At 43.3% G+C, this 13539-nt stretch overlaps 1 protein-coding gene across 1 annotated transcript; it reads left to right on the top strand.

Moving 5' to 3' along the window:
• Positions 1 to 805: 805 nt before the first annotated feature.
• Positions 806 to 1771, top strand: LOC308659829 (vomeronasal type-2 receptor 26-like; the record flags this gene model as incomplete). The annotated part of the gene is made up of 1 exon (XM_081313854.1): positions 806 to 1771. One exon carries the CDS (start codon positions 806 to 808, stop codon positions 1769 to 1771), a length of 966 nt encoding a protein of 321 aa, XP_081169980.1.
• Between the last annotated feature and the right edge of the window lie 11768 nt (positions 1772 to 13539).

Raw genomic sequence — 13539 nt, 5'->3', positions numbered from 1 at the left:
GGCAATGGGGCACCTCGGAAGGAGGCAGAGAGAAGCCACGCCCTGAACTGTTTAAAAGGGGAATGTGTGGGAGGGCTGGTTTGCTGAAGGCAACCATTTGAATAGCTCCTGTTTCATGGTTCGTGTCTTGTTTTGCTCTGTTTTATGTTAACAAATTTGGCAGGCTTAGTTCCAGCCTCTTGCCGTTTGTAAAGGGGTTGTCCCTGCCTTTTCTGCAGGGCCGGTAGTAGGCTGGTACAGAACAAGTTCAAAGAGAACCTGAGGTAGTAAATCAGTTCAGCAAATCAAAATGATGAAATGTAAAGAGTGGCCCATTGAACGCTGCCTTCTTTAACTTAAGGGTCTTTTAAGGGTTGGACTAGAAGATCTCCAAGTCCCTTCCAACTCTGTTATTCTGTAATCTGTAAAATATTCGCAGCAGCTTTTCAGGATTATGTGGATGGATTTTCCAGTGTTTTAGAACAGTGGAAATGACCAGCCTTATCCCATCTTCCTAATGTAGTCCTGCATTTATGACAATTTTGAATTTCTACCAGTAAGAGCAAAGGAAAATTAAGGAGGATCTGCCCTGTCAGAGATCATGTTCTTCCTAAATGAAGAATGAGGCTTTTTTCCTACATGAAACATACCAGGCTAGCTGGAGATGAACACAACATCCATGAATAATATAGAAAGATTTGCATTTTTCATCTGCCATGAAATGCACAAAGGGTCATTCTATCACTTCCTTTGAGGATTGGCCATAGCAAAAAAAGGGACAGTCATGCCATAGCAGAGGGAAGGAGGGAAGAATAATGAGGGAGAGATGATGCTCATGGCAAATGCTCATGGAATCCTCAGACCAAGATTTAATTTCTTGATTTCAGATTCTGCTCATTGTGATCCCTGCCCAAAAGACAAATATCCTGACAAGGATAAGGACCACTGCATTGCCAAAAAAATCCACTTCCTTGCCTATCAAGACATTCTGGGACACACTTTAGTATCTCTCACTCTTTTTCTCTTTCTGATCACATTGGGCGTTCTGGCAATTTTCATTAAGCATCATGACACACCAATTGTCAAGGCTAACAATCGAGATCTGATGTACATCCTCCTAGTCTCCCTCCTGCTCTGCTTCCTCTGCTCCTTCCTCTTCATTGGTCGACCCAGGAAACTCACCTGTCTCTTCCGACAAACTACCTTTGCCATTCTCTTTTCCCTTGCAGTTTCCTCTGTCTTGGCAAAAACTGTCATGGTGGTTCTGGCCTTCATGGCCACCAAACCAGGGAATAGGGCAAAGAAATTCTTAGGAAAACAACTGACCAACTCCATTGTCTTAGCCTGTCTCCTGGTCCAAGTAGTTCTTTGTGCCACCTGGCTGGTAACCTACCCCCCATTTCTCAACTTGGATTTCCATTCCTTGGTTGGAGAGATTATCTTGGAATGTAATGAAGGCTCAGCTTCAATGTTTTACACTGTCCTCGCCTACCTGGGTTTTCTGGCCCTCATCAGTTACACACTGGCCTTTCTGGCTAGGAAGTTGCCTGACAGCTTTAATGAAGCCAAGTTCATTACTTTCAGCATGTTGGTCTTTTGCAGTGTTTGGATCACCTTCCTCCCCACCTACATGAGCACCAAAGGGAAGTTCATGGTGGCCGTGGAGATCTTCTCCATCTTGGCCTCTGGAGCAGGTCTCTTGGCTTGCATCTTTTTCCCCAAATGCTTCATTATCCTACTGAGGCCCCATTTGAATTGCAGAGAGGGTATAATAAGGCATAGGAATATCTGACTTATACAGAGACTCAGAACTCTTGTTCTGAGCTTGGTGCATTTTTGTGAATCTGATTTCTTAGATTTCTTAAAAATACTGAAATACTTTTTCCCTAAATGCTACATTGTCCTGTTGAGTCCACATCAGAATTGTATGGAAAATATGATAAGGAACAAAAATCTTTAACTAAGGCAGGCATTTTTTTATTTATTTTATTTTAATCCCATTTATATCCCGCCCTTCTCCGAAGACTTAGGGCGGCTTACAATTTAAGCACAAACCAATGTGCTTAGCAATAGCCTTCATTCTATGTATATGCCTGCTTATTAGGGCTTTTGGCCCCCGCCAAGCGGCATTATTACAAAGTCAGCTTATTGCCCCCAACAATCTGGGTCCTCATTTTACCTACCTCGGAAGGATGGAAGTGCTGAGTCAACCTTGAGCCTGGTGGGATGCGAACCTGCACTAATTGCAGGCAGCTGGTGTTACTTAAGGAGGCATTAGCCCACTGCTCCTTTCCCCAAGGCATGTGGAAGATATTTATTTTTGAGATATGATTAGTAGCTGATGACATTTCTAAAATATGATAGCAGAGAAGGAGGAACGTCTCCATTTAATAATGCCTTATCATCTGCTATAACTGGTTACAATAAAAGTCAGTTGATTTTGGATGATATAGAAATTCAGTCAATCAATCAATCTGTTGTCAACAGGAATCAGGCAGCCATTTTCACCCGATGTCTTCCAGTCATCCCCAGTGAAGCCTAGGGCACTATTTAGAAATAAAAGTTGGTGTTAAATATTTGTTCTTTATTTCAAGAAGCATATTTTGTCATTTTATTTCTTTTAATTAAATATTTTACTATTTAATTTACTGGTGCATTCTGCACCAGCTAGAGCCTCCGGGTGGTCTTTAAGGGCAGCCCCATGTAGAGAGCATTGCAGTAATCTATCCGAGAGGTAACGAGTGCATGAGTGACCGTACGTAGGGCATCTCGGTCCAGATAGGGGCGCAACTGGCGCACCAGGCGAACCTGGGCAAATGCCCCCCTGGCCACGACTCCAATATGCTCTTCAAAACTGAGTTGTGAGTCCAGGAGGATGCCTAAATTGCGTGCCCTATCAACGGGAGGTAACACCTCTCCTCCCATAATCAAAGATGGAACCTCTTGGACAAGTTGAGATGCCGGTACGTAAAGCCACTCAGTCTTGGCCGGGTTGAGCTGGAGCCTGTTCTTCCCCATCCAAATCAGACCGCTTCCAGGCAACGGGACATCACATCAAGGGCATCGCTGGGTTGGTTCGGGGTAGAGATAAAAAGCTGGGTATCATCAGCATATTGATGATACCTCACCCTGAAACCATGGATGATCTCACCCAGCGGCTTCATATAGATGTTGAACAGGAGGGGCGAGAGTACCGACCCATGAGGCACCCCACAACTAAGGGGCCTAGGGGTTGACCTCTGCCCTCCTGCCAACACCGTCTGTGAACGGCCCAAGAGGTAGGAGGAGAACCACCGTAAAACAGTGCCTCCCACTCCCAACCCCTCAAGACATTGCAACAAGATACCATGGTCGATGGTATCAAAAGCCGCTGAGAGGTCTAAAAGGACCAGGACAGAGGAACAACCCCTGTCTTGGGCCCACCAGAGATCATCCACCAGCGTGACCAATGCCATCTCCGTGCTGTACCCGGGCCTGAAACCCGATTGGTATAGATCCAGATACTCAGTTTCCTCCAGGACCAAAGGGAGCTGCTGTGCCACCATGCTCTCAACAACCTTCGCAAGGAAGCGAAGGTTGGAGACAGGACGAAAGTTATTTAAAATAGCTGGATCCAAGGCAGGTTTCTTGAGGAGGTGCCTTACCACCACCTCTTTCAAGGTGGCAGGGAAGCACCCCTCACTCAAGGAAGCATTGATAACTGCCAGGAGCCAGCCTCGTGTAACCTCCTGAGCCGCATAAACCAGCCAGGAGGGACACGGGTCCAACAAACACATGGCGGCACTTAATTTCCCCATGATCCTGTCCACTTCATCCGGAGTCACAGGATCAAACTCTTCCCAAATATTATCGGCCAAACCCATCGTTTCCCCTTCGTCAGATACTGCCCAGTCGGAGTCCAAGCCAGCCCGAATCTGAGCGATTTTATCCACCAGATATATGCACAGTGCACAGGTTAGACCTAGCCCAGATGTAATATTCCACACAAAGTTGTGGAGAACAACAAAGCTAAGATCCTCTGGGACTTCCAGATCAAGGCAGACAGGCAGGTCCTGGCCAATCAACCAGACACAGAGGTCATACACAAGAAGACAGTGGTGGGGATAGATGCAGCAGTGTCAAATGACAGCAACATCAGGAGGAAGGAGGATGGAAAACTGGAGAAGGTCCAGGGTCTAAAGAATGAATTAGAGAGAATATGGACAGTCAAGGCAAAAGTGGTCCTTGAGAGAGGGACATTTTGGGCTGTGACTCTTAAACTGGTAGACTGGCTCCAGCAGATCCCAGGAACAACCACAGAGCTCTGTGTATCCAGAAGAATGAAGTGCTAGGAACAGCTAAGATACTGTGTCCACCCTTCTCTTACTTGACTCAATGGGGATTGGGGAGGAGAGACCCCATCCTGGACCTTTTCTATGTGCCACAGTGGTCAGTGCTGTCCCTTCTCCTATTCCACATCTACAGAGTAAGCTCATCCATGTCCGTGTGGTGAGATATCCTCAATATGCTGATGACACCAACTGCACATCTTTGCTGATGGTAAACTAAGCAGTGCTGTGCATGTCCTGTCCTGTTGTCTGTAGGATATGAGCGTCTGCATGGGGAAAAACAGGCTTCTAATGAACCCCACCAAGACTAAGGGGCTTTGGGTTTTGGTGGTCTCTAGATCTATGACTACACCATCTATGGTTCTGGGCAGTATTAAATTGCCCCAAACAGACCCTGTGAGAAATTTGGGGTCCTCCTGGACTCACACTTGAAGATCAAGTGACAGTTATGGCCTTTTCACAACTTGATTTAACTGTCAGTTGCACCTATTCCAGGAGAAAGGATGCTCTGGTCACCTCCTGGTTGGACTATCACAATGCATTCCATATGGGCCTTCCCTTGAAGCGTATCCAGAAACTTCAGTTGGGTTCAAAATGCATTAGCAAGATCAGTTATGTTTCTGGCAAATCTCATTATACCTTTGCTTGCTGAACTGCATAGGTTGGCCTCATCTCTTCTGAACTTCTGAAGTTCCCCAAAATCTGGTCAGACTAGCAGACTTGGGGACCCAATAATTCTAATTATTTTTAATAAATGTTGTGTAAAGGCTTTAAGCAACAATTGTCTTTTTGATTTACAGTTTTTACTGTAATTTATTTATTTATTTATTTATTTATTTATTTTATTCTATTTATATACCGCCCTTTTCCCGAAGGACTCAGGGCGGTTTACAGGGCAAACCTAAAAAAATACAATGTAAAGATTAAAATACAATTAAATAGCCCCAACACTTTAAAATTGAATTTAAAACCTTAAAAACCCCTCAGTCCAGGCTGGCCAGCTCAAATAGCCAGGTTTTTAGGTCCCGGCAAAACTAACGAAGGTCGGGGGCAATCCAGAGTTCCACTGACAGATTATTCCATAGGGCAGGCGCGCCCACCGAGAATGCTATCCCCCTGGGAATCACCCGCCGGCACTCCTTGACCGGCGGGACCCTGAGGAGGCCTTCCCTGTGGAAAAGTTGACGCTGGCAGCAGGTGCTCCCTCAGATAGTCCGGACCCATGCCATTTAGGGCTTTATAGGTCATCACCAGCACCTTGAATCTCACCTGGAGGGCAACCTGAAGCCAATGCAGCTTGCGGAGAAGAGGCGTTACATGGGAGTATCGGGAGACCCCGATCAAAATTCGCGCGGCTGCATTCTACACCAGATGAAGCCTCCGAGTGTTCCTCAAGGGAAGCCCCATGTAGAGAGCATTGCAGTAGTCTATCCGGGAGGTCACAAGCACATGAGTGACTGTACGTAGGGCATCTCGGTCCAGATAGGGCCGCAACTGGCGCACCAGGCGAACTGGTGCTCAGTATCACTTCGCAAGAGATGGGTGGCCATATAAATTTGATCCATCAATCCTTTTCATCCCCTGTCTTGTGGCTATAACTAAACCAGTCATTCCACGTAAACACTGGGATGATTGCTCACACTTCCTAGGGTATAGTTGAAGGCCATCCTGCCCCATTGGTACCCACTCTATCTGAACATACTAGGGCACAGGGCAAACTCCATCTTGCGTAGGGATGCTCACTTTCAGGTAGGTCAAAAAGTTTACTACGTCTTGACTCTGAAGTTCATCTGCTCTGTGCATTAGCCACAAGAGGCACAATCATGTTTTTCCCTGTCTGCTGTGCAAACAACATCTATTGCCCAACGGATAGGACAATGGCTTTTCCTCGCAATTAACAGAAGAACAGTAATTCTTATTGTATCCCCTGTGGATTTCCACCACAAAAATCTTCCAAGGTAAAACTTGCTTTAAAAAACATGTTCTGGGTTCTCCCTGTGGTGGAGGACTTTACTTTGTCTTCCAAAAAGCTCACTCCAGGGTTCAGTGAGATTCAGCTGGCCTTTGCCTCAAAGCCAAACACAAGCAAGAGAAAGCGTGACTGAGTAGCTTATTGATCGATTGGTCTTGCAGCCTTAAAATTAAAATGAAATAAAGCACATAATCGAATTTCAGAATAAGAAAGATGGGAGGAAATAAAGGGACGAAATACCAATTTGCCCTGAGGCCGTCCAGGCAGTCTCAACCATAAATCTGGTGAGATTTTAAATGCTGCCTGCAATTCAGCTTCTGCACAAACCTCGATTTCTGATCTAGGAGGGAAGGTGACAAGAATGACTGGGCTGCCTCTCCTGCTGCTGGTGCTCCTCTGTCTCCTGCCTCCAAAGACTGCTAAGAAGATTCAAACCATATGTCACTTGCCCAAACATTTACAATTTCCACATTCATGGGAATTTTACAGGCCTGGTGATCTGAATATTGGGGGCAATTTGCCTCTGGCTAATTTGTTCCTGTTGAGAATCCGAGATTTCAAAAAGGACCCATTTCATCTTAAAAATGAACTTGCATAAGTTTCACCTGGAGGGGAAAGATGTAGGTGATTGTTTTCTTTCCTTTGGATTCAGGGCCCCTTTTAAGAAATACTTATTCTAAGGGTTTTCAGATCTTTGTCTTTGTCTCAATAAAGAGGCAAATTTAAGAAAAAGGCTAGAATTTCCCAACTTCCCAGAACTCTTCATGAGGAAGATGACACCCCACATAATGCTGGGGAGGGTCAACACTTTAGAGATCCTGCTACGCTAGTGAAGAGTTTGACTTATAATATTAATTTGGAAACTTATGACTTTATGCTCCAAGGAGACACAAAAAAGGCAAGACCGACTTCAACAGCACCCAAAATATAATGCTCCCCAATGTTTTTCTGACTACAGACTCAAACCCCCAAATTACCAGCAGCTCCTGGCCTTGATGTTTGCTGTCACGGAAGTGAACAAGGATCTGGATCTCCTCCTCAACATCACACTTGGCTTCCACATCTATGAGAATAGCCAGATTCAGAGTGAGATTTCTTTATGGAGTCTCTCCCTGCTCTCCACACGTGGCCGAATGATTCCAGGTTATAAATGTGACCAGCAGGATACTCTGCTCTCTGTCATTGGAGGTGACAGTGCCAAATCCTCAAGGCTCATGGCCTCCATCTTCAGCCTCTTCAAGGTCCCACAGGTAAGGGGGCTCTTTTGGATCCAGTATGGAGTAGACAAAGATCCAAAAGCCAAGTGTCAACTCTATAACGAATCTGTTAGAAAGCCCACCAAACTCTTCTATTGTGGCACGTAGTTGATTGCATAGCGCTGGGGTGGGTAGGTAACTTTGTAATATTGTTTCTCTTTGAAGAGACCTTCAGACTTGGTTTCACTTTTGACCGTGCCAATACTATGTAAACAATAAACGTGTTCTTTGAGAAATCTCAAGCCTCAGAGTTCTGATTTATTTGGTCTTGTCTATCAGAAACCTTGACACCAAGCATGAAAACAAAGTTCTTTCAGGGTGGGGGGGAATATCAGGGGTATATGATTTAAATACTCCATCCTATAGTTGAATTGATTTCTGGATTTTACATGTCAGGATACATTTTTATATAACCACAAGTTGATAGTGATATAATTCTGAAAGAGGAATTACTTCCTGACTTTCATAAAAGTTTATCATCTTTCTGCACCTTTCAGTTCAGTTTATTCCCTGGATCAGGTTGATAGTTTGTTGCTTTGACTTCTGATCTATCACAGCAAGGCAAAACAAGTAACTGGGGGCTCTTCCTAGAAAGGGAGGACGATAAAGCCTACCACTCAAAGTGGATAAACCACGATTGGTGGGGCAATAAACCACGCAATGGGGACCCTTAAAATCAGCATTAAAATGTACTTTGTCTTTTAAAGAGCATTCTCATTTTCTGCAGCTCGGAGTTGGCTTTGAGTTCACTCAAGGGGACAGAAGAGTTTACCCTTCCTTCTTCCGAATTAATCCCATGGAATTTCCTCAGTATGTGGGTTTAGTCCAGCTGCTCCTGCATTTCCAGTGGAACTGGGTTGGTCTTCTGGCCCCCGAAAATGACAGTGGGGAACATTTCGTCTCATCTCTGGTGCCAATGCTCAAGGAGAAGGAGATCTGCCTGGCCTTCACTGAAATGATGAAAGCTGATTTTGCTGCTGCTTCAGGGTCAAAATTACTTCATATTTTCAAAACTTGGTCTATAGGGGAAGTGATTATTTTGTTTGGAGATTCCACTACTATTACAAATGTACAGGCGGTTCTGTTTGTTTATGAAAAACGAAGAAATGCATCATTTCGCAAAGTATGGATCTTTACATCCAATTGGAAATTTCATGTGATGAACTCTCAATACATTTTGCAAGTTATAAAGCCATTCCATGGAGCTTTGCATTTTAGGGACCACACTGGGGATGTCTCAGAATTCAGCCATTTTCTTATGTCTTTAGACCCTTTGAAACCACAAGGGGACATTTTTCTCCCACTATGGTGGGAAAACGTCTTTTACTGCAAGATCCACAATCCAGGTAAGATCCCTTCAAAGGGGGGAAAACATGTACTGGAAAGGAGAATTTACACAATCTGCCATCTTACGTGTTTGAAGCAAGTATGACCGGTGAAAGTTATAATATCTACAATGCCATTTATGCTGTGGCACACGCATTGGATGCAGTATATGAATCTGGAGCACGACCAATCATAATCAGGCTTGGAAAGAGGATCTCAAATGTCCAGTCATGGCAGGTAATTTCTGTGACTTTTTTTTATCCAGTCCATTCCCTGTACTGGATAAAGGTTTTTAATGCAGCGCACAGATAAGATAAAATAAGATAGATAAGATAACCTTTATTGTCATTTTTTACTGTGGGCACATTGGCACACATTAAAAGTGGAATTTTGTTTCTTGCTCTCAATAATTGCAGCTGCCTCAATAGTGTACATATACATAACACACATTTAAACATGCTATATATGACATATATATAAACCTACACCCTTGCATATAAATGACATGTAAATAATCACTGTCCATCTTGAATATATAACGTAAAGAAGAACCTTTAGTGTTCACAAGGTTAACACTATATAGAATGAAACTGACTGAATCTGGATTATCTGCTTCAGATACCACAACAACCCCTTCTCCCAGAAGGTAATAAGGGAAACAGTTCATCAAGAGGGATTGCAGTGTCCCAAATATTGACTGAATCTGGATTATCTGCTTCGGATACCACAATCTTGCAGAACTTGCTCAAGCATTGCTTTTATGCCATGTCCTGGATGGAAGGAAGGGAACTGCCAATAATCTATTCTGCCATCCTCACCACTCTCTGCACTGCCTTCCTGTCCAAAGCAGTGATACTTCCAGATCAGACAGGATGCTCTTGATCGTCCTCTATATAAAGTGTACGGACCAGGGAAGAAATAATAGAATAGAATAGAATAGAATAGAATAGAATAGAATAGAATAGAATAGAATAGAATAGAATAGAATAGAATAGAATAGAATAGAATAGAATAGAATAGAATAGAATAGAATAGAATAGAATAGAATAAACAGAGTTGGAAGGGACCTTGGAGTTCTTCTAGTCCAGCCCCCTGCTCTAGCAGGAGAACCTATACCATTTCAGACAAGTGACTGTCCAGTCTCTTCTTAAAAATCTCCAGGGATGGAGCACCCATGATTTCATGAGGAAAGCTGTTCCACTGGTTAATTGTCCTCACTGTTAGGAAGTTTCTGCTTAATTCTAGATTGCTTTGCTCTTCAATCAGTTTCCAGCCATTGTTTCTTGTCTTAGACTCTGGTGTTTTGGAGAATAACGTGACCCCCTCTTCTTTGTGGCAGCCCCCCCCATACCGCTATTATGTCGCAGTTTCTTCTTTTCTCAATTTTAGTTTAAAGCCCTCCTGATGAGTTGGGCCAGTCTATTTCCAAGTACATTTTTCCCTGTTTTCATGAGGTGCAGTCCATCCCTTGCCAAGAGTCCTTTGCATGGGAAATGCTTGTGCAAAAGCAGCCTTTGTAACAAACAAAAACACTTGAAGTAGTCCTAGTGGTTTCTTGGTCTGAAATTCATGACAATTCTACATAGCAGAGTAAGAAACCAGGGCAAGAAATTCCTTCCATGTAGCCCTACTGGGTCAGATCTAGTTCCTCATTTTGCTTTCCTTAGCTTTCAGCTAGAGAAAATCACTGGAATTATACAGTGATGTGATAGAAATGATTTAATCGTTCCTAAAATGCATTACTCATTTTCAAGACTTTGGGCGAAAATCAAAGATTAAAAATAGCCTATTATCACAGGAATAAAATATCATAGAAATTTTGAATTTTGAAAAGTGGCATCAAAATCTTTGTACGTAGGTATCATTTTGGGGAAAAATGCAGCTGAAGGAGCCATAGTACAAATGCTGAATGTGAAAGAGTAAATTTTATAGGGGAAATAGTTTAAAAAATGGTGTTATTCCTGATTGCTCAGATCTCCACCAACAAAACACTTCTAGATTTTTAGATTTATGCAAATCCCCTAAGACGATGGCCATCACACAATGATAGAATCCATGATGTCTCATTTGTGGCTTTCAGCCAATTAATCCCATTTCTTTTCATTCAGCTTCTTCCCTATTTGAGGAACATCCAGTTCAACAACAGTGCTGGAGAGAAAATCTCCTTCTCAGAAAATGGACTGGGATCTGCTCGTTATGATCTTCTCAACTGGGTTCTCCTCCCCAATCTATCTTTTGTCCACATGAAAGTTGGACGAATAGATCCTGGAGCTTCTGCAGGCCAGGATTTCAACATTAACTCCAATGCAATTGTCTGGGCAAAAAAGGTGAGCTGGAAGATAAAATAAATTCAACAAAAGACTTGTTTTCTTCTGGGGGTTAAGCATATCCTCCTCCTTACCAGAAAACAGGTCACTGAATCAAAACTTTGGCAACCATTTCATGAAAAAAACTATTTTGCATGTAACATATTTGAGGTCTGATCTGTGACATATCAAAAAGAGTTGAGATTAGGAAGAAATTCTTCTTGAAATCCAAGATACAGTTACAGCAGCCAACAGCGGTTTCCATGGACCATTCCCATTCAGTTGCATCCCCTTTTGCTTTAGAAAAGCTATAGCAAAATTCAAAAGCTTTCTTTGCATGTCTAGTCCGAGTTCCCATCTCCAGCATCCATTGGTGGTTTGGAATGGAACTGGCCTTAATCTCCCCGTGCCTTTTCCTGGTTATGCTAGAGCCCAGTTAATCATTTCTTTTGAAGAGTTCCTGATGATGGATATAAAAATGTACAAATGGATAAATGAAGCACATTCAATTCTTAGGCCACCTACGTTATTTCTCTTTTCTCTTTCAGAAGGTGCCCTTTGCCAGGTGTGGCATGAAGAGGTGCCAGGCAGGAGAGAGGAGAAGAGTTCCAGAGGGCGAGCAGGTTTGCTGCTACCAGTGTGGCCCTTGCCCAGAAGGGACCGTTTCTAATCAGACAGGAAGTGCACACTTTTAAGTGGATATTTTCCAGGATGAAGCAAGCCATTCATAGAAACAAATATCAATTTTGTTGTCATTCTGGTAGATTCTTTAAAATAGTCAGGCTTTTCAGCAAAACCTCTGAATCCTGCTCCCCTGACCATCTTTCCTGCTGCTCATAAATTTAATGCAAGATAGTTTCAGGGTACAATTCATGGGATCCCTATTGGACTTTCTACTCCTTCTCTTACAAGGCACCAGGAAATACAGTTACCAATCTTTTCACGAAGGAGAAGAGTGTAAGGTTCAAGTTATGATTTTCATTATTTTGGGTGTGCTTCTTCTGTCCATAGTACCAGTCTCCCAGGAGATTGATAGACCTGTTGGAGAAAGAGAGGATCGATCTACCTATGTCTGCCTTCTCTGAAAAAAATGTCTCAATGAAGAGATGCAAAATACAAAGCAGAGAAGTTGAGCCAAAGAGCTGAAAACATCCTTGCCTCTGACTAATGTATTCTCAGAATTATGAGTATTAAATAATGATTAGCCGTTTTTGATAAACCATGAAATGTAAAGTGACTCTTGATTTCAGATGCTCCTCACTGTGGCCCCTGTCCAGAAGACCAATATCCTAACAAGGACAAGAACCATTGCATTGCCAAGAAGATACACTTCCTTCACTATCAAGATACTTTAGGATATACTTTAGCTTCTCTAGCTCTTTGTCTCTCTATGATCACATCTGCAGTCCTGGCGATTTTCCTTAAGCATCACGACACACCAATTGTCCGGGCAAACAACCGAGATCTTACCTACATCCTCCTGGTCTCCCTCCTGCTCTGCTTCCTCTGCTCCTTCCTCTTTATTGGTCAACCAGGAAACCTCACCTGTCTCTTACGACAAACTGCCTTTGCCATCTTCTTTTCCCTTGCGGTTTCCTCTATCTTGGCAAAAACTGTCATGGTGGTTCTGGCCTTCATGGCCACCAAACCAGGGAACAAAGCAAGGAAACTCTTAGGAAAGCCACTGACCAACTCCATTGTCTTAGCCTGTCCCCTGGTCCAAGCAGTTCTTTGTGCCACTTGGCTGGTAACCTCGCCACCATTTCCCCACTTGGACTTCCACTCCTTGGTAGGAGAGACCATCTTGGAATGTAATGAAGGTTCAACTTCAATGTTTTACACTGTCCTGGCCTACCTGGGTTTTTTGGCTTTCATCAGTTTCACTGTGGCCTTTCTGGCTAGGAAATTGCCTGACACCTTTAATGAAGCCAAGTTCATTACTTTCAGCATGTTAGTCTTTTGCAGCGTTTGGATCACCTTCATCCCCACCAATCTGAGCACCAAAGGGAAATCCATGGTGGCCGTGGAGATCTTCTCTATATTAGCCTCTGGGGCTGGTCTCTTGGCTTGTATCTTTTTCCCCAAATGCTACATTATTCTACTGAGGCCCAATCTGAATTGTAGGGAAAATATGATAAGGAACAAAAATCTCTAACTAAGGGAGGCATGGGGAAGATATTTATTTTTAAGGCATGATTAGTAGCTGATGACATTTCTAAAATATGATATTAGAGAAGGGGGAACATGTCCATTAAATAATGCCTTATCATGTGTTGTAACTGGTTGTCTAGTTTAATGAGGAGAAGGACGAGGGGGGGACATGATAGCAGTGTTCCAATATCTCAGGGGCTGCCACAAAGGAGAGGCAGTCT

This window comes from Vipera berus, assembly GCF_964194415.1.
Source record: "Vipera berus genome assembly, chromosome: 1".
Lineage (NCBI taxonomy): Eukaryota > Metazoa > Chordata > Lepidosauria > Squamata > Viperidae > Vipera > Vipera berus.
The sequence above is the reverse complement of the archived record's forward strand: the minus strand, read 5'-3'. Positions and strand labels throughout refer to the sequence as shown.